We start from the raw sequence: 22,621 nt of genomic DNA, 5'->3' as shown, positions 1-22,621 counted from the left end.
CCCCGGCTGAACGGAACTATGACGTCGGCAATCGAGAACTCCTTGCAGTGAAAGAGGCTCTTGAGGAGTGGAGACACCTGTTGGAGGGAGCGTCTGTGCCGTTCACGGTTTTCACTGACCATCGGAACCTGGAGTATATCAGGACCGCCAGGCGGCTGAACCCCAGGCAAGCCTGCTGGTCACTGTTCTTCGGGCGTTTTGACTTCCGGATCACCTATCGCCCCGGGACCAAGAACCAGAGGTCGGATGCCTTGTCCCGGGTACACGAAGAGGAGGTCAAAACTGCACTGTCGGATCCACCGGAGCCCATCCTGCCGGAGTCCACTATCGTGGCCACCCTCACCTGGGACGTGGAGAAGATCGTCCGGGAGGCCTTGGCACGGAGCCCGGACCCAGGTACAGGTCCGAAGAACCGTTTATACATCCCACCAGAGGCCAGAGCTGCAGTCTTGGACTTCTGTCACGGTTCCAAGCTCTCCTGTCATCCAGGGGTGCGAAGGACCATGGCAGTTGTCCGGCTGCGCTTCTGGTGGGCGTCTATGGAGGCCGACGTCCGGGAGTATATCCAGGCCTGCACCACCTGTGCCAGGGGCAAGGCTGACCACAGGAAGGCCCAAGGACTACTCCCACCGCTTCCTGTGCCTCATCACCCCTGGTCCCACATCGGCCTGGATTTCATCACGGGCCTCCCGCCGTCCCAGGGCAACACCACCATCTTCACGATAGTGGACCGATTCTCCAAGGCGGCCCACTTCGTGGCCCTCCCGAAGCTCCCAACAGCCCAGGAGACAGCAGACCTCCTGGTCCACCATGTTGTCCGTCTGCATGGGATACCCACCGACATCGTCTCAGATCGTGGTCCCCAGTTCTCCTCACACGTCTGGAGGAGCTTCTGCAGGGAACTGGGGGCCACCGTGAGCCTCTCGACTGGGTACCATCCACAGACGAACGGACAGGCAGAGCGGGCCAACCAGGAACTGGAACAGACCCTCCGCTGCGTCACATCCGCGCACCCGACGGCCTGGAGTAACCATCTGGCCTGGATCGAGTATGCGCATAACAGCCAGGTGTCTTCCGCCACCGGCCTCTCCCCATTTGAGGTGTGTTTGGGGTATCAGCCCCCGTTGTTCCCCGTGGTGGAGGGAGAGGTCGGTGTGCCCTCGGTCCAGGCCCACCTGCGGAAGTGCCGTCGGGTGTGGCGCTCCGCCCGTTCTGCCTTGTTGAAGGCCCGGACAAGGGCGAAGACCCATGCAGACCGCCGGCGATCCCCGGCCCCTGCTTACCAGCCCGGGCAGGAGGTGTGGCTGTCCACGAAGGACATCCCCCTCCAAGTGGACTCCCCCAAGTTGAAGGACCGGTACATTGGACCTTTCAAGATCCTCAAAATCCTCAGTCCTGCCGCAGTGAAGCTCCGACTCCCAGCTTCACTGCGGATCCACCCGGTTTTTCATGTGTCCAGACTCAAGCCTCACCACACCTCACCCCTCTGTGCTCCCGGTCCGGCGCCGCCTCCTGCCCGGATCATTGATGGGGAGCCGGCTTGGACAGTGTGCCGGCTCCTGGACGTCCGTCGAATGGGCCGGGGGTTCCAGTACTTGGTGGACTGGGAAGGGTATGGACCCGAAGAACGCTCCTGGGTGAAGAGGAGCTTCATCCTGGACCCGGCCCTCCTGGCCGATTTCTACCGCAGACACCCGGACAAGCGGGTCCTGTTGTGTGGGCCGCCAGAAGAGGATGTACTGCTGGCCCACCACCAAAGGGCGCCCTGCCTGAAGTGCGGGCTTCAGGCACGAGAGGGCGCTGCCGCCACGGACACAGCCGGGAGTGACAGCTGTCACTCATTAATTCCTGACAGCTGTCACGCATTCTTCATCATCGCACTCCATAAAGACCAGACGTCATCTCCACCTCATCGCCGAGATATCATACTTCATTGGAGGTAATACTCTCAGCCTTTTTGTGAGATTTATAAATCTGTTATTGTGAGTGTTTGCAGGAGAACCGGTCATTTTTGTGGAGGCTGTGCAAGACGGCGCTCCTTTTCATCTGAGACCGCTGCAACATATTGAGTGAGAGGTGGAGGTGGCATTCCCACCGCTGTTGTTACTGGGTGTACACACACCCACACTTGACTGTCTTTGTTCTTCGCCAGCAGTACCAGATCCGACAGTCGGGGACGGTGATCACCTGGGAATTCGGGACTTGGCGGCTCCAGTATTCACCAGGTTCTGTGGGGGCGGAAATCGTGTGGTTCCGGCTCTTCTCAGGACAGACGTCTTCTATCCTCGAGCCTGCCCACACGTCACCTTTGTAATTTGACTGTAATTATATTCTGAGATTGTCTGTATGTTCGTTGTGCACGTTTCACAACATTAAATTACCTTTTGGCTCATCTATTGACCGCTCATTTGCGCCCCCTGTTGTGGGTCCGTGTCACTACACTTTCACAACAACTTGGGCATTTTTACATGTAATGCGTCTCTCCTGTCCAACAAAAATAATGCAACAATTGTTTGCATGTAGCACACATTATCACAAAATATGGCAATATTGCCATGGATAGCGATCGCTGACAAGCCGCTATCCATAACTAGCTCCTGCAGCTGAGCTCGGCAGCAGCATGTGTGTGCGTGTGAATGGGTGAATGTGAGGCATTATGAAGGGTGTCGAAAATCTACATCAGATAGAAAAAATGCAATATAAATAATTATCTGTCTTTACTTCTGATGGTAATGATCGGGAGGGGTGGTGGACAAGTGGTTAGTGCACTTGGTTTCAGTGCAGAAGGTTCCTGGTTCCCACCCCTGCCACATTTCTCCATGTAATATGGTGTTCCATCAGGAAGGGCATCCAGCGTAGCACTTGTGCCAAATCAACATGCAGATCCACCTTGGATCTGCTGTGGCGACCCTGAGTGAAAAGAAGGGAGCGGCCAAAGGAACTTAGTTACTTTTGATGGTAATGACAGAGTGGATCAGTTGGTGACAACCTAACAATTAACTGATCAATAGTTTACAGATTATCAATGCTCCCCCAACACATACACACACATTTCCAAAACTCAGCAACACCCTGACCCCTGTTGAGACTTCACTGCAATGTCAACAATTACCTGCAACACAGAACTGAAGGTTATTTATGTGACATAGCACATTTGCCAATCCTCTGCAAAGCAACCAAAAAAAAAAAAAAGGAGAAATGAAAAAAATCCCCAAGCCTTTCCTTTTTTCTAGGTCCAAATCCTACTCATACAAAATCCATGTCCATAACTCACAAGACAGACAAGCTGAAACAAACACAACTTGCTTGGCAAAACTTCCAGATATTGTGCTTTCAGCAATTAGATGACAACCTGCAACGTTACCAAACACAACACACGCACTTTGTCTAAGTGCACATTACAGAAATGCTCCTTGCTTCAAGTTATGTGTATTAATGTTTAAATGTCAAACTGAAATTATTCACAGAAATGATTAGCACTCTCACCTCCACTTTTCTCAGCGTAGTATTTTCCAAAAGCCTTGTCTCGGGGAATGTTAGGATATAGGAAAGTTAGAGGGTTTTCTGGGATATTATCTGCTTCTAAAATTTGGAAATTCCTGATGATTTCATGGAAGGGGATCTGGCAAAGATCATCTTTGGTGAAAGGCTGAACAGTCTTAATATCAGGCTCACCTAGAAAAAAAGGTCATGATGATGAAAAACAGACTCATTCATATTTACATCAACACTGTATATACACTTGACAAAAATATTAACACAACACTTGTTTTTGCTCCCATTTTTCAGTGACCTTTTACTGTGGCCAGCCTAAGGCACACCAAGGGGCGTTGGATTGGGGGGAGTTAAAGGGTACTATATAGCCAGGGCGCAGAGCATGGGCGGGGGGGTCACGAACTGGCATTAAATACATTTTTGCATTGCAAGTTATTAATGTCCATACAATTCATGTTGTAAAAGAATATATTTAGAATGAATGTATAAATGTTGCAAAACATAATTCTGCTCTAACAATAATATTGAAAGATCTCTGAGGGCCCTTCCCACCCCTGCACATTTGTATAATGGTTTAGCCCAGGCGCACAGGCAGCACGCTGCCACACACATATCCCAAACAGACTCTGAAAGCACGAGGAGAGGTGTTTAGTAGAACTGAAACAACTAATCAAGTTAATCAATTAAAATCGATTATTAAAATAGTTGTCAACTAATTGAGTAATCAAATAGTTGCTAAATAACTTTGTTTTACCGCAAATATTTTGTTTCTTCCATGTACTCAACCGTTTCTGCAGCATGGCTTTGCTTTGAACCTTGAACCAGTGAAGCAATGCTTCGATCTGCTGCTTCGTTGGTTCTTTTATTTCGATTTATCTTAATTTTTTTTTCCCCGCTAAAACCCTAAAGAGCATATGTTTGTGAGTAGTATTTACCTTTTCTATGTTAAACCGACCTGTTATGGTCTTCTGAAACAGTTGATAGATGTATTTTATAACTTAAAAACGGGACCGATGCTAATGCGTTAGCATGTCTACGGCGATTTAAATGTTTTAAGTTAGCATTAAGCTGATCGCATCTCAGCATGTTTGTGTGCATTTGTTTTCTGTATAATAATTAATGTTTCAGCGTTTGTTGTCAGAAAAGAGTCAAATGTATTACAAATTGTAATCTTTTAAATTTGTATTTATATAATAATAATAATAACAGTAGTAATCATAACTAATAATGCTACAAAACAATTTCTGAAAAAGAGACTAAAAGAACCTGATAAAACAAAACACAACAGAAAAGATAAAACCAACTAACAATAAACATAAATAAATATAGAAATAAATAACCGTTTCCTTTGAACACCTAGTGACTCTTACACCTCCACTTCATCCCTGTTTTATTTATGTTTAATGACAATTTGTTTCGGTCAAACCACATCGAAGCTGTATTTTTACACAAGAAAAAATAAAATGCAGTAAACTGCACATTTGTGTCTTTTTCATGAAAATATCTTATTAAAGATTACATATTACACTTTAGTCAGACCTTTAAAATACTTTAGTGGACTCTTGCTGTAATATGTTGTCAGTGGTTGAGACAGTTGCTGTAGGCATCTAAAAATGCTCATAATTGGGTGAAACCTGATGGAAATCTTTGTGGTGTGTCGGTGATGTATGTGTGTGCAAAATAAAACAAAACACTACTCCAGGCATGTTTTTGACAAGAATATAACATCATAACTTTGTTACAAGCTCAAACAATGTTGTGTGATAAAGGCCTTTTAATAACTCACTTAAAGAAATAATAGCAAAACTCACATATACACTCAACAAAAATATAAACGCAACACTTTTGGTTTTGCTCCCATTTTGTATGAGATGAACTCAACGATCTAAAACTTTTTCCACATACACAATATCACCATTTCCCTCAAATATTGTTCACAAACCAGTCTAAATCTGTGATAGTGAGCACTTCTCCTTTGCTGAGATAATCCATCCCACCTCACAGGTGTGCCATATCAAGATGCTGATTAGACACCATGATTAGTGCACAGGTGTGCCTTAGACTGCCCACAATAAAAGGCCACTCTGAAAGGTGCAGTTTTATCACACATCACAATGCCACAGATGTCGCAAGATTTGAGGGAGCGTGCAATTGGCATGCTGACAGCAGGAATGTCAACCAGAGCTGTTGCTCGTGTATTGAATGTTCATTTCTCTACCATAAGCCGTCTCCAAAGGCGTTTCAGAGAATTTGGCAGTACATCCAACCAGCCTCACAACCGCAGACCACATGTAACCACACCAGCCCAGGACCTCCACATCCAGCATGTTCACCTCCAAGATCGTCTGAGACCAGCCACTCGGACAGCTGCTGAAACAATCGGTTTGCATAACCAAAAGATTTCTGCACAAACTGTCAGAAACCGTCTCAGGGAAGCTCATCTGCATGCTCGTCGTCCTCATTGGGGTCTCGACCTGACTCCAGTTCGTCGTCGTAACCGACTTGAGTGGGCAAATGCTCACATTCGCTGGCGTTTCGCACGTTGGAGAGGTGTTCTCTTCATGGATGAATCCCGGTTCACACTGTTCAGGGCAGATGGCAGACAGCGTGTGTGGCGTTGTGTGGGTGAGCGGTTTTCTGATGTCAATGTTGTGGATCGAGTGGCCCATTGTGGCGGTGGGGTTATGGTATAGGCAGGTGTCTGTTATGGACGAAGAACACAGGTGCATTTTATTGATGGCATTTTGAATGCACAGAGATACCGTGATGAGATCCTGAGGCCCATTGTTGTGCCATACATCCAAGAACATCACCTCATGTTGCAGCAGGATAATGCACGGCCCCATGTTGCAAGGATCTGTACACAATTCTTGGAAGCTGAAAATGTCCCAGTTCTTGCATGGCCGGCATACTCACCGGACATGTCACCCATTGAGCATGTTTGGGATGCTCTGGACCGGCATATACGACAGCGTGTACCAGTTCCTGCCAATATCCAGCAACTTCGCACAGCCATTGAAGAGGAGTGGACCAACATTCCACAGGCCACAATTGACAACCTGATCAACTCTATGCGAAGGAGATGTGTTGCACTGCATGAGGCAAATGGTGGTCACACCAGATACTGACTGGTATCCTCCCCCAATAAAACAAAACTGCACCTTTCAGAGTGGCCTTTTATTGTGGGCAGTCTAAGGCACACCTGTGCACTAATCATGGTGTCTAATCAGCATCTTGATATGGCACACCTGTGAGGTGGGATGGATTATCTCAGCAAAGGAGAAGTGCTCACTATCAGAGATTTAGACTGGTTTGTGAACAATATTTGAGGGAAATGGTGATATTGTGTATGTGGAAAAAGTTTTAGATCTTTGAGTTCATCTCATACAAAATGGGAGCAAAACCAAAAGTGTTGTGTTTATATTTTTAAGTAAAAAAAATGATTAATCAAAAAAATAATCGACCGATTAATCATTTACTAAAATAATCGTTAGTTGCAGCCCAAGTCTTTAGGCTGAAATAAGACATGTCTTTCCTAAAAAAAAAAAAAATCAAAATCCGGATTTCAAAAAAGAAGAGAAAAAAAAGGACAGGGAAAGAAAACTAAATCAGGGAAGACAGCTGCTAACCAAATTCTTTGAAAAGAGGTGAGCTCAAAAACTAGCTTAACGTGCATGCAGGAAATATCAGCACTGAGGACATATAAACTTCACAGTTTAAAAGGGAAAGACACGATAAACCCACGATGGTTTTGGTGGCAAAATAACTAAAACATAATCTGAATGAATGTCAAGAAGCAGCCACAGCTCTGCTCATCTCTCCTCTCTCCCCACGGACACACAGTCCGCGCGGGAGGGAGGGGGACAGGGAGCAGCGCGCGGCTGCTGCTGTGACGACACACAGGACAGGAGCAGGGCAGCTTTTTTCTGCTGCAAGAAAATCAAATGTTTTAACCAATCTCCCCTGACTTGCCACTGGTTGTTAGCACATTTATGGCAAATTCATTACACAAATGCTAAAAATAACTGCGTGTATTTAGCGCTGTCCCTTTCATTAAAAAAAATGCAGATTTGGAAAAGTCTGTTATATTACAATGACAGAAAAAACATGCATTAGCCTGCCTATCTTCTGTGGGATATAATATGACCACAGTCCAGCTGCACACGCACCTGCCTACAAAAACACATGCACACACAAATAGGTTAAACTTTTTACAATTAAAAAAATCATTATCAGAATGTAATATTAACATTATGAACCCCATGGCCTTTAGTTTGAGACAAAGCAGCAGGTGCTGGTCCCTCATTTCGTCAAATCAAATTTATTCATTTATATAGCGCTAATTCATGATGAGATCGCCTCAAGGCACTTCACATAGCATAATAAAAATAGAGAAAATTTAATTACAACTTTAAAAACAATAAAAAGATAAAACCATAAATGAACACAAGCAACAATGAGGATATTAGTGATGGTGAGCTTATGGAGCCACTTTACAAGTAAATTATTTACCTAAAATGTAATTGAATTTTAGTAACCTTTACAACACTTTTTCCTGTTTTTTTTTTTTTTTTCAATATTTATTTCATTCATTTAAAAGAAAAGCAGAAATGAGTACATTACAAGACACTGAATGAAAAGGAGCAGAGAGAACAAGTCTTATATTTTCTGCCCCTTTTTACAATACAATCTTTCAATTTTAAGCATCATTATTCAACATTATTTAACAGATTACACTTTTTTTACTTTGTCACATACCACTGACTTATTTCATAATTTTAGCCATTATTTAAAAGATTACATTTTTAACGGGTTACATGTTAGACAAAACATTTTAGACATTATCAACAGATTACATTTTAGACTTTGTCACAACCCACTGACTTATTTCATAGTTTCATACTTACTTAATACATCTAGTTTAATACATTTTTTAAAGAATTTAAGCAACCTTGATTCTTTGATTTCTTTGTTGAGGTTGTTCCATAATTTTACACCATTCACTGCAATACTCCGTTCCTTTACTTTGGTTCTGAATCTTGGTTTTTTAAAGACTTCTATTCCTTTCAAATTATAACTACTTACTCTTTTTTCAAACATATTTTGAATGTTTACTGGTAAGGTATTTTTATTAGCTTGGTGCATTGTTCGTAATATTTTCAAATCAACTAAATCATGAAATTTAAGTACCTTATACTTAATGAATAATGGATTAGATGGATCTCTAAAATGACTATTGCTGATCATTTTTAAAGCTCTTTTCTGCAGAATAAATAATGGTTGTGTATAAGTTTTACATGTTGATCCCCAGATTTCTACACAATAAGTTAAATATGGGACAATCAATGAATTGTACAATGTTAATAAACCATAACTATTCAACGAAAATTTTACTCTATGCAAAACAGCAATGGCTTTCGCTATTTTTCCTTTTGTGTAATTTATGTGTGACTTCCATGTAAGATCTTCATCAATCATGACTCCTAGAAATTTTGTTTCTTTTACCCTTTGTATGTCTAATCCATCTGTTTTTAATGATACATCATTTTTTTCCACTCTGTCATTAAACAATATGAAATTTGTATTATTAAGATTTAGTGACAATCTGTTTATATCAAACCAATGTTTAACTTTTTCCAACTCTGTATTTATCACTTGTACTACTTCCTGTATATCTGATCCAGAGTAAAATAATGTTGTATCATCAGCAAATAATAAGCTGCCAAGTACTTTAGATACATTCACAAAGTCATTGATATACAAAATAAACAGTTTGGGTCCAAGTACCGACCCTTGTGGTACTCCATAAATGATGTTACACAATTCTGATTTAGTATTATTTATCTGAACAAACTGTTTTCTATTTTCTAAGTAGCTTTTTACCCAATAGTGTGCAATACCTCTAATTCCATATTGTTGTAATTTGTAAAGCAATCCTGAGTGGTCGATAACATCAAAAGCTTTCTTCCATAATTCCATAATTGCCATAGCTGTCGAATGTTTTGTTCTGAATCCGTACTGAGCATTATTTAAAATATGATGTTTCTCAATGAATTTATCCAACCTTGTCACAAAAACTGTTTCCAGAATTTTAGAAAACTGTGGAAGCAATGACACTGGCCTGTAATTTGAAAAATTGTGTTTGTCTCCATTTTTATATAATGGGATTACCTTGGCAATTTTCATTTCGTCTGGGAAAATTCCTGTTGACAGAGACAGATTACAAATATAAGTGAATGGTTCAATAACAGTTTCTATTATACTTTTTACAGTCATCATGTCTAAATCTTCATAGTCAGTTGATCTTGTGCTTACACAGTTTTTTACAATATTTCTTATTTCATCTTTTTCCACATTGTCAAGGAAAATACTATTGACCGTATTTACGAGTGTATTTAATTTATCTTCTACTATTAGTTTATTTACCACCAGACCTGATCCCACATTTGAAAAATAATCATTAAACTCATTTGCAACTTTTATGTCATATATCTCTTTATTTTCTTGACAAAGTAATTTGGAAAAGTTGATTTCGCTCCATCACTTTTAATCACACTATTTATACTCAACAAAAATATAAACGCAACACTTTTGGTTTTGCTCCCATTTTGTATGAGATGAACTCAAAGATCTAAAACTTTTTCCAAATACACAATATCACCATTTCCCTCAAATATTGTTCACAAACCAGTCTAAATCTGTGACAGTGAGCACTTCTCCTTTGCCGAGATAATCCATCCCACCTCACAGGTGTGCCATACCAAGATGCTGATTAGACACCATGATTAGTGCACAGGTGTGCCTTAGACTGCCCACAATAAAAGGCCACTCTGAAAGGTGCAGTTTTATCACACAGCACAATGCCACAGATGTCGCAAGATTTGAGGGAGCGTGCAATTGGCATGCTGACAGCAGGAATGTCAACCAGAGCTGTTGCTCATGTATTGAATGTTCATGTCTCTACCATAAGCCGTCTCCAAAGGCGTTTCAGAGAATCTGGCAGTACATCCAACCAGCCTCATAACCGCAGACCACGTGTAACCACACCAGCCCAGGACCTCCACATCCAGCATGTTCACCTCCAAGATCGTCTGAGACCAGCCACTCGGACAGCTGCTGAAACAATCGGTTTGCATAACCAAAGAATTTCTGCACAAACTGTCAGAAACCCTCTCAGGGAAGCTCATCTGCATGCTTGTCATCCTCATCGGGGTCTCGACCTGACTCCAGTTTGTCGTCGTAACCGACTTGAGTGGGCAAATGCTCACATTCGCTGGTGTTTGGCACGTTGGAGAGGTGTTCTCTTCAACTCTATGCGAAGGAGATGTGTTGCACTGCATGAGGCAAATGGTGGTCACACCAGATACTGACTGGTATCCCCCCCCCCCCAATAAAACAAAACTGCACCTTTCAGAGTGGCCTTTTATTGTGGACAGTCTAAGGCACACCTGTGCACTAATCATGGTGTCTAATCAGCATCTTGATATGGCACACCTGTGAGGTGGGATGGATTATCTCAGCAAAGGAGAAGTGCTCACTATCACAGATTTAGACTGATTTGTGAACAATATTTGAGGGAAATGGTGATATTGTGTATGTGGAAAAAGTTTTAGATCTTTGAGTTCATCTCATACAAAATGGGAGCAAAACCAAAAGTGTTGCATTTATATTTTTGTTGAGTGTATAATTCCCCATGTTGCCTTTATATTATCTTTACTCTTATTTAATTGTTCACTATAATAATCTTTTCTTTGTTTCCTAATTATTGTCAATAGTTTATATTTTTTGTATCTGTATTCTGTTTCCTTTATTTGCATTTTTAAGAAGCACCTATATAAATAGTTTTTCTTTACTCAAGCATTTTTTATTCCCTTAGTCAGCCATGGTTTATTTACTCTTTTCTTACTAATTTTTATTAATTTACAGTTTTTATTATATGATTTCATCAGTATTTTCATAAATGAATTATATGCTACGTTAACATCGCCGACATAAACTTCTTCCCAATTTTGATTTTTAAGGTCATAATTTAGTGCCTCGAAGGCTTTTACTGACTTATCTCGTTTAAAATTTACAACAGTTTTTTCTTGTACCAATTTTTGTATTTAAATACTGAAAAAACTGGTAAATGATCACTAAGATCTTTCATCAAGATCCCATTCTTAATAATTTCATGTGTTCTATTTGTGAATATATTGTCAATTACAGTTGCACTTTGCGATGTAATTCTGGTTGGTTTTGTTATCAAGGGGAATAAACCCAAACTATACATTGAATTCACAAAATCACTTGTTCTTTGGCAACTGGAGCTTTCTATATTAATGTTAAAGTCTCCACACATAAAAAGCATTTTGTTTTTGATTTGATGGAATAATTCTATTATTTTATCTGTAAATTTCACAACACAAGAGACTGGTGCTCTGTATACAGCTAATTAGAATATTCTTAGATGTTTCATGTACAATTTCCACTGTTACAATTTCTATGACATCATCTATAATTGTCATTTCTTCTACAATTGTACATGTCAGATCTGTTTTTGTGTACAAAGCAATACCTCCGCCTTTTTTATCTCTTCTGTTTACAAATTACAGCTCATATCCCTCCATTTGAACATCAGCCATGAGGTCATCTTTAAGCCAAGATTCTGTGATTGCAATAATGCTGAATCTATTTATAAACTAATTTAAATAATCTTTTATTTTTGACATTTTACAATACAAGCTTTGGCTGTTTATATGTATGAGTGAAAGGGTATCTTCTGTAATTTTTTCACTATTTAGCTGTTCTTCCATATAATACTCACAACCAATTGTTTTTAAGTCAAATATACTTTCATCAATGTTGGTGTCTATGTCATATATTTTATCATCTGTTTCCATGTTTGATCTGATTTTTTGTTGGTCAAATTACCAACTGGCGTCATACTTAATTGTCTATTCAGGTCTGTATTTTGTAAGGTCATCCATGTTTTTGATTTGTATACCATTTGTTCCTTCTTTCACTCTAATCCACACCCTACAGTTCCAGATCCATGTAGCAACAATGTGTTTGTTTTTTTAGTAGTCTTGCTTCCCGAGCAATATCTGCATTTTTTTTTGTTAGATGCTCATTTATATAGACACTTGTTCCTTTCAGATTCTTTGCCTGTCTTAATAATTCATTTTTGTATTTTCTGCTTGTAAATCGTATAATAATGGTAGATAGTTTATTTTTACTATCTTTGGATGGAATAGTATGACAGTCTGATATAGTGTCTTGATGGATGACAATACCTTTTTGATATAAACAAAATTTGTGACTTGTTCCAATGTTTGAAGTTCTTCAGGTGGTGTATCCTCCCCATTGGCTCCACTAGAATCCACTACCCTTGCATAAGACCGATGTTTTGTTTCTAAACCAGATATTATAACATCGTCTTTTCTAGAGTATTGTTCAAGTTCATCCACATGTTGTTCAAGCTTCTTAATAATCTTGTCTTTTTCTTTAACAAGATTTTTGAGCTCTTTAATCTCCTCCGTCAACTTGTCTAGATTAGACATGTCTTTTGATATACGGTTTAATGAGGTCTTTATCTCCTCTATGTCTTCAAGTTTATCCGTTTTCTTAGGTGGTGCCATGCTGACTATTGTGATTTAGTACTGGCCACTATAAATTGTGAAACAATTCTCACTTATAGTCTCTATCACCACAGGTCCGGTCGCCACACACCGCCCCGCCCCGATGTTAAATCAAATCAAATCAAATCAATTTGATTTATATAGCGCCAAATCACAACAAACAGTTGCCCCAAGGCGCTTTATATTGTAAGGCAAAGCCATACAATAATTACGGAAAAACCCCAACGGTCAAAACAACCCCCTGTGAGCAAGCACATGGCGACAGTGAGAAGGAAAAACTCCCTTTTAACAGGAAGAAACCTCCAGCAGAACCAGGCTCAGGGAGGGGCAGTCTTCTGCTAGGACTGGTTGGGGCTGAGGGAAAGAACCAGGAAAAAGACATGCTGTGGAGGGGAGCAGAGATCAATCAGTAATGATTAAATGCAGAGTGGTGCATACAGAGTAAAAAGAGAAAGAAACACTCAGTGCATCATGGGAACCCCCCAGCAGTCTAAGACTATAGCAGCATAACTAAGGGATGGTTCAGGGTCACCTGATCCAGCCCTAACTATAAGCTTTAGCAAAAAGGAAAGTTTTAAGCCTAATCTTAAAAGTAGAGATGGTGTCTGTCTCCCTGATCCGAATTGGGAGCTGGTTCCAGAGGAGAGGAGCCTGAAAGCTGAAGGCTCTGCCTCCCATTCTACTCTTACAAACCCTAGGAACTACAAGTAAGCCTGCAGTCTGAGAGCGAAGCACTCTATTGGGGTGATATGATACTATGAGGTCCCTAAGATAAGATGGGACCTGATTATTCAAAACCTTATAAGTAAGAAGAAGAATTTTAAATTCTATTCTAGAATTAACAAGAAGCCAATGAAGAGAGGCCAATATGGGTGAGATATGCTCTCTCCTTCTAGTCCCTGTCAGTACTCTAGCTGCAGCATTTTGAATTAACTGAAGGCTTTTCAGGGAACTTTTAGGACAACCTGATAATAATGAATTACAATAGTCCAGCCTAGAGGAAATAAATGCATGAATTAGTTTTTCAGCATCACTCTGAGACAAGACCTTTCTAATTTTAGAAATATTGCGCAAATGCAAAAAAGCAGTCCTACATATTTATTTAATATGCGCATTGAATGACATATCCTGATCAAAATGACTCCAAGGTTTCTCACAGTATTACTAGAGGTCAGGGTAATGCCATCCAGAGTAAGGATCTGGTTAGACACCATGTTTCTAAGATTTGTGGGGCCAAGTACAATAACTTCAGTTTTATCTGAGTTTAAAAGCAGGAAATTAGAGGTCATCCATGTCTTTATGTCTGTAAGATAATCCTGCAGTTTAGCTAATTGGTGTGTGTCCTCTGGCTTCATGGACAGATAAAGCTGGGTATCATCTGCGTAACAATGAAAATTTAAGCAATGCTGTCTAATAATACTGCCTAAGGGAAGCATGTATAAAGTGAATAAAATTGGTCCTAGCACAGAACCTTGTGGAACTCCATAATTAACCTTAGTCTGTGAAGAAGATTCCCCATTTACATGAACAAATTGTAATCTATTAGATAAATATGATTCAAACCACCGCAGTGCAGTGCCTTTAATACCTATGGCATGCTCTAATCTCTGTAATAAAATTTTATGGTCAATAGTATCAAAAGCAGCACTGAGATCTAACAGAACAAGCACAGAGATGAGTCCACTGTCTGAGACCATAAGAAGATCATTTGTAACCTTTTCTGTACTATGATGAATTCTAAAACCTGACTGAAACTCTTCAAATAGACCATTCCTCTGCAGATGATCAGTTAGCTGTTTTACAACTACCCTTTCAAGAATTTTTGAGAGAAAAGGAAGGTTGGAGATTGGCCTATAATTAGCTAAGAAAGCTGGTCAAGTGATGGCTTTTTAAGTAATGGTTTAATTACTGCCACCTTAAAAGCCTGTGGTACATAGCCAACTAATAAAGACAGATTGATCATATTTAAGATCGAAGCATTAATTAATGGTAGGGCTTCCTTGAGCAGCCTGGTAGTAATGGGGTCTGCAGAGAGGTGTGTAAGACTACAACTCTGCTTCCTGGTCCCAACCAGGGATAGTCACGGTTTGGAGGATTTAAGAAAATTGGCCAGATTTCTAGAAATGAGAGCTGCTCCATCCAAACTGGGATGGATGCCGTCTTTCCTAACAAGACCAGGTTTTCCCCAGAAGCTTTGCTAATTATCTATGAAGCCCACCTCATTTTTTGGACACCACTCAGACAGCCAGCAATTCAAGGAGAACATGCGGCTAAACATGTAACTCCCGGTCCGATTGGGGAGGGGCCCAGAGAAAACTACAGAGTCCGACATTGTTTTTGCAAAGTTACACACCGATTCAATGTTAATTTTAGTGACCTCCGATGGGCGTAACCGGGTGTCATTACTGCCGACGTGAATTACAATCTTACCAAATTTACGCTTAGCCTTAGCCAGCAGTTTCAAATTTCCTTCAATGTCGCCTGCTCTGGCCCCCGGAAGACAATTGACTATGGTTGCTGGTGTCGCTAACTTCACATTTCTCAAAACAGAGTCGCCAATAACCAGAGTTTGATCCTCAGCGGGTGTGTCATCGAGTGGGGAAAAACGGTTAGAAATGTGAACGGGTTGGCGGTGTACACGGGGCTTCTGTTTAGGGCTACCCTTCCTCCTCACAGTCACCCAGTCGGCCTGCTTTCCCGGCTGCTCGGGATCTGCTGGAGGGGAACTAACGGCGGCTAAGCTACCTTGGTCCGCACCGACTACAGGGGCCTGGCTAGCTGTAGGATTTTCCACGGTGCGGAGCCGAGTCTCCAATTCGCCCAGCCTGGCCTCCAAAGCTACGAATAAGCTACACTTATTACAAGTACCATTACTGCTAAAGGAGGCCGAGGAATAACTAAACATTTCACACCCAGAGCAGAAAAGTGCGGGAGAGACAGGAGAAGCCGCCATGCTAAACCGCCTATAGCTAGTAGCTGCGCTAAGCTAGCGGATTCCTAAAAACACAGAAAGTGAATAATGTGTAAATAATTTAGAGGTGATTCAGCAGAGGGAGTGCTTTAGTTAAGGCACGTGAAGATTACACTGTGAAACAAATCGTTATCTAGTTAACTAGATCAATGTACCTACGCAGATTAAACAGCTAACAGATACAGCAAAACACCGCTGTGCTCCGGAACAGGAAGTCCAACCTCGGATATAGCCCCCGCCAGCCTCGGTCGTAGCCGCCGCTAGCCTCGGATGCAGCTGCCGCCAGCCTCGGATGCAGCCGCCGCCAGCCTCGGATGCAGCCGCCGCCAACCTCGGATGCACCCGCCGGTAGCCTCAGATGTAGCCGCCGCCAGCCTTGGTTGTAGTGGCTGTTAGCCTCGGATTTGTAGCTGCCGTTAGCCTCGGATTTGTAGCCGCCGCCAGCCTCGGATGTAGCCGCCGCCAGCCTCCGATGTAGCCGCCGCTAGCCTCCGATGTAGCTGCCGTTAGCCTCCGATGTAGCCGCCGCTAGCGGCTAGTTTTGTGTATTTTTTTTTTTTGTTGAGCTAATATTAGGATTACCTAATAAATGGTGTGTCTTTGTAGTTGCAGGAACTGAGGGACATATAATAGATGACAATTTTAACTATACAATATTACAGAGAATTACAAAGTGTACAGAATAAGAATAGGGCTATTATGATATATATGTAGAGTGTATATAATATGAATTAACCTTTGTCATTTTTTTAACAAACAAAAATATATTGCATTGGTTTATTCAGTCTAATATTGTTAAGAAATAACAAGCATTACCTTCTTTTTTCAAATACATTACTATGACATTATTTTATGTTACCTCATAAGACAGTACAGTAATTCCTGGACCTACAAGTTGTAGGTTAAGGAAGTAATATTCTGAAAGTCTGTTATTAATATGGACTGAGTTTACTGAATGACACTGACTATAAGATGGGTAATCTGTTCTTTAATGTTTTGATTGTAGAATATTATATTGTTTTTTTTTTCTTTCACAAAGGGAATTACACACTGTTAAGCCATGAATTACACTTACTTTTATTTAATTACTTATTTTGGAAAATTGTGTTAACTTAGATATTTTGCTGTGACTGTAGCTCTTATATCCCTAACCCTAATTTGTAGTCAAATTAACATTGGGGTCTATGTCTGTTAAAATGCACGGGAAAGCACCAAATTGCACCATTTTTGTAGAAAATGGTGCAATTTGGTCCCCCAGACCCCCCAACTCAATACTGCTCCATCAACTTTAAAAAGGGCTCTGACTCCCAGGTGTGATCTAAGATATACATGATTTAGACCTGGTTTGACAACGCATTAGAAAATTGGTGTTTCCGTAAAGCCTGGTTTGTTGTGTGCTGGGGTGTTTGGCTGGCTTGGTTTTTGTTTTTCTGTTTCTCCCACCAGATGGTATGCATTCAGGACTGAGTGGCTGAGTATTAGGACCTCACCCTGAACACCTGAGGCTTGTTTTCACATGCAGGTCATCAGGGCTCACAGCTGTGGTGTATTCTGTCTTGATCAAAGATTGCTGCACTTAAACCTTGAATGCACAGTGTGTGATTGCCAGAGACTCGACCTTGTGAGCAGACGTGTGAGATCGGCCTCAGGAGAACAATCTCACCATTACGGACGCAGAGACCGCTCCAGGTTTGACGCCACAGTCTGTGAAGGAGGATTGGGTGAGGTCTCACGCTCTTCAGCACACTTCCTGAGGTAATTTGGTTTTGGTGACTTTTATGAAGTAATGACAGTAGATTTGGTGTCCCTCACACCTTGTTGTATTGAGCTGTCACGTTATGCTAATTGTCTAATCAGCTTCTGCTGCAGTGGAGATTTAAACTGAGTTGTTCCGTGCCTGCAGGGTGAGAAGCTGATATATATATTTAAGCCGGGAAGTGTTTGCTGATTGTGTGCACCTTTGAGCTGTGTCTCTCTGTGTGGAGAGTGTTGGACTCACCTCATATTTTCTTGCTTCACAGACTCGGTTTGTCGCGGCCACCTGGGGGGTGTCGGCAGGGTCCCTGGGTCCGAACTGCTGTGGCTCCGGACCGTTTGCGCTGCTGAGAGCGCGCCGTGTTTCCACCTCACCAGACCGCGGACTTTTAGTTGTTTATCACTTCACTCACTTTCATTAAAATGTGTTATCCTTTGAACCGTGCTCTGCTTATTTTATGCTGGATCCTGTCAAACGCTGGGTCGGTGCTCCGACCGCGTCCGACACATAACATGGTTCACACGACAGGACTTTAAAATTATCTTTAGGTTTCCAAAGCCTGAGAGACCACACACGTGAAGATAAAAAAAAATCATAGATCTAACAGGCTTGGTCGTACAGTGTGTGGTGTGCAGCCACACGGTGAAGTCAACACACCACACATGAACAGGTGTCATACATGAACATTCCCATCTCAGACAGGAAATCTCACAAAATCTCTCGAGATTACTCAGAAGACTTCAGAGTAAAATGGTGGTTGACTCTCACTGCGGTATTGTATCACTTCCTGTTCCGGAGCACAGCGGTGTTTTGCTGTATCTGTTAGCTGTTTAATCTGCGCAGTTAGATTGAACTAGTTAACTAGATAACGATTTGTTTCACAGTGTAATCTTCACGTGCCTTAACTAAAGCACTCCCTCTGCTGAATCACCTCTAAATTATTTACACATTATTCACTTTCTGTGTTTTGAGGAATCCGCTAGCTTAGCGCAGCTACTAGCTCTTAGCCGATTTAGTATGGTGGCTTCTCCTGTCTCTCCTGCACTTTTCTGCTCTGGGTGTGAAATGTTTAGTTATTCCTCGGCCTCCTTTAGCAGTAATGGTACTTGTAATAAGTGTAGCTTATTCGTAGCTTTGGAGGCCAGGCTGGGCGAATTGGAGACTCGGCTCCGCACCGTGGAAAATCTTACAGCTAGCCAGGCCCCTGTAGTCGGTGCGGACCAAGGTAGCTTAGACGCCGTTAGTTTCCCTCTGGCAGATCCCGAGCAGCCGGGAAAGCAGGCCGACTGGGTGACTGTGAGGAGGAAGGGTAGCCCTAAACAGAAGCCCCGTGTACACCGCCAACCCGTTCACATTTCTAACCATTTTTCCCCACTCGACGACACACCCGCCGAGGATCAAACTCTGGTTATTGGCGACTCTGTTTTGAGAAATGTGAAGTTAGCGACACCAGCAACCATAGTCAATTGTCTTACGGGGGCCAGAGCAGGCGACACTGAAGGAAATTTGAAACTGCTGGCTAAGGCTAAGCGTAAATTTGGTAAGATTGTAATTCACGTCGGCAGTAATGACACCCGGTTACGCCAATCGGAGGTCACTAAAATTAACATTGAATCGGTGTGCAACTTTGCAAAAACAATGTCGGACTCTGTAGTTTTCTCTGGGCCCCTCCCCAATCGGACCGGGAGTGACATGTTTAGCCGCATGTTCTCCTTGAATTGCTGGCTGTCTGAGTGGTGTCCAAAAAATGAGGTGGGCTTCACAGATAATTGGCAAAGCTTCTGGGGAAAACCTGGTCTTGTTAGGAGAGACGGCATCCATCCCACTTTGGATGGAGCAGCTCTCATTTCTAGAAATCTGGCCAATTTTCTTAAATCCTCCAAACCATGACTATCCAGGGTTGGGACCAGGAAGCAGAGTTGTAGTCTTACACACCTCTCTGCAGCTTCTCTCCCCCTGCCATCCCCTCATTACCCCATCCCCGTAGAGACGGTGCCTGCTCCCAGACCACCAATAAACAGCAAAAATCTATTTAAGCATAAAAATTCAAAAAGAAAAAATAATATAGCACCTTCAACTGCACCACAGACTAAAACAGTTAAATGTGGTCTATTAAACATTAGGTCAAAAACCCAGACAGAGCTTTAATTCATTTGAAAGCTTGACTCTTAGTCTTGTCCATCCAAATTGGAAGTCCCAAAAACCAGTTTTATTTGTTATTATCTATCGTCCACCTGGTCGTTACTGTGAGTTTCTCTGTGAATTTTCAGACCTTTTGTCTGACTTAGTGCTTAGCTCAGATAAGATAATTATAGTGGGCGATTTTAACATCCACACAGATGCTGAGAATGACAGCCTCAACACTGCATTTAATCTATTATTAGACTCAATTGGCTTTGCTCAAAATGTAAATGAGTCCACCCACCACTTTAATCATATCTTAGATCTTGTTCTGACTTATGGTATGGAAACAGTAACAGTAACAGTAACTTAACAGTATTCCCTGAAAATTCCCTTCTGTCTGATCATTTCTTAATAACATTTACATTTACTCTGATGGACTACCCAGCAGTGGGGAATAAGTTTCATTACACTAGAAGTCTTTCAGAAAGCACTGTAACTAGGTTTAAGGATATGATTCCTTCTTTATGTTCTCTAATGCCATATACCAACACAGTGCAGAGTAGCTACATAAACTCTGTAAGTGAGATAGAGTATCTCGTCAATAGTTTTACATCCTCACTGAAGACAACTTTGGATGCTGTAGCTACTCTGAAAAAGAGAGCTTTAAATCAGAAGTGCCTGACTCCGTGGTATAACTCACAAACTCGCAGCTTAAAGCAGATAACCCGTAAGTTGGAGAGGAAATGGCGTCTCACTAATTTAGAAGATCTTCACTTAGCCTGGAAAAAGAGTCTGTTGCTCTATAAAAAAGCCCTCCATTAAAGCTAGGACATCTTACTACTCATCACTAATTGAAGAAAATAAGAACAACCCCAGGTTTCTTTTCAGCACTGTAGCCAGGCTGACAAAGAGTCAGAGCTCTATTGAGCCGAGTATTCCTTTAACTAGTAATGACTTCATGACTTTCTTTGCTAATAAAATTTTAACTATTAGAGAAAAAATTACTCATAACCATCCCAAAGACGTATCGTTATCTTTGGCTGCTTTCAGTGATGCCGGTATTTGGTTAGACTCTTTCTCTCTGATTGTTCTGTCTGAGTTATTTTCATTAGTTACTTCCTTCAAACCATCAACATGTCTATTACACCCCATTCCTACCAGGCTGCTCAAGGAAGCCCTACCATTATTTAATGCTTCGATCTTAAATATGATCAGTCTATCTTTATTAGTTGGCTATGTACCACAGGCTTTTAAGGTGGCAGTAATTAAACCATTACTTAAAAAGCCATCACTTGACCCAGCTATCTTAGCTAATTATAGGCCAATCTCCAACCTTCCTTTTCTCTCAAAAATTCTTGAAAGGGTAGTTGTAAAACAGCTAACTGATCATCTGCAGAGGAATGGTCTATTTGAAGAGTTTCAGTCAGGTTTTAGAATTCATCATAGTACAGAAACAGCATTAGTGAAGGTTACAAATTATGTTCTTATGGCCTCAGACAGTGGACTCATCTCTGTGCTTGTTCTGTTAGACCTCAGTGCTGCTTTTGATACTGTTGACCATAAAATTTTATTACAGAGATTAGAGCATGCCATAGGTATTAAAGGCACTGCGCTGCGGTGGTTTGAATCATATTTATCTAACAGATTACAATTTGTTCATGTAAATGGGGAATCTTCTTCACAGACTAAGGTTAATTATGGAGTTCCACAAGGTTCTGTGCTAGGACCAATTTTATTCACTTTATACATGCTTCCCTTAGGCAGTATTATTATTAAACGGCATTGCTTAAATTTTAATTGTTACGCAGATGATACCCAGCTTTATCTATCCATGAAGCCAGAGGACACACACCAATTAGCTAAACTGCAGGATTGTCTTACAGATATAAAGACATGGATGACCTCTAATTTCCTGCTTTTAAACTCAGATAAAACTGAAGTTATTGTATTTGGCCCCACAAATCTTAGAAACATGGTGTCTAACCAAATCCTTACTCTGGATGGCATTACCCTGACCTCTAGTAATACTGTGAGAAATCTTGGAGTCATTTTTGATCAGGATATGTCATTCAATGCGCATATTAAACAAATATGTAGGGCTGCTTTTTTGCATTTACGCAATATCTCTAAAATTAGAAAGGTCTTGTCTCAGAGTGATGCTGAAAAACTAATTCATGCATTTATTTCCTCTAGGCTGGACTATTGTAATTCATTATTATCAGGTTGTCCTAAAAGTTCCCTGAAAAGCCTTCAGTTAATTCAAAATGCTGCAGCTAGAGTACTAACAGGGACTAGAAGGAGAGAGCATATCTCACCCATATTGGCCTCTCTTCATTGGCTTCCTGTTAATTCTAGAATAGAATTAAAATTCTTCTTCTTACTTATAAGGTTTTGAATAATCAGGTCCCATCTTATCTTAGGGACCTCATAGTACCATATCACTCCAATAGAGCGCTTCGCTCTCAGACTGCAGGCTTACTTGTAGTTCCTAGGGTTTGTAAGAGTAGAATGGGAGGCAGAGCCTTCAGCTTTCAGGCTCCTCTCCTATGGAACCAGCTCCCAATTCAGATCAGGGAGACAGACACCCTCTCTACTTTTAAGATTAGGCTTACAACTTTCCTTTTTGCTAAAGCTTATAGTTAGGGCTGGATCAGG

At 41.5% G+C, this 22,621-nt stretch overlaps 1 protein-coding gene across 1 annotated transcript in view; it reads right to left on the bottom strand.

The window, feature by feature from the left end:
- Positions 1-22,621, bottom strand: part of stat2 (signal transducer and activator of transcription 2) — a 73,399-nt gene that overhangs the window by 11,490 nt on the left and 39,288 nt on the right. The window contains exon 21 of the mRNA XM_034166688.1: positions 3,487-3,675. Coding sequence (XP_034022579.1) covers positions 3,487-3,675 — 189 coding nt within the window. The remainder of the gene's footprint in view (positions 1-3,486; positions 3,676-22,621) is intronic.

The sequence above is a fragment of the Thalassophryne amazonica genome, chromosome 3 (genome assembly GCF_902500255.1).
Source record: "Thalassophryne amazonica chromosome 3, fThaAma1.1, whole genome shotgun sequence".
NCBI lineage: Eukaryota > Metazoa > Chordata > Actinopteri > Batrachoidiformes > Batrachoididae > Thalassophryne > Thalassophryne amazonica.
This window is presented reverse-complemented; position numbering and strand designations above follow the sequence as displayed.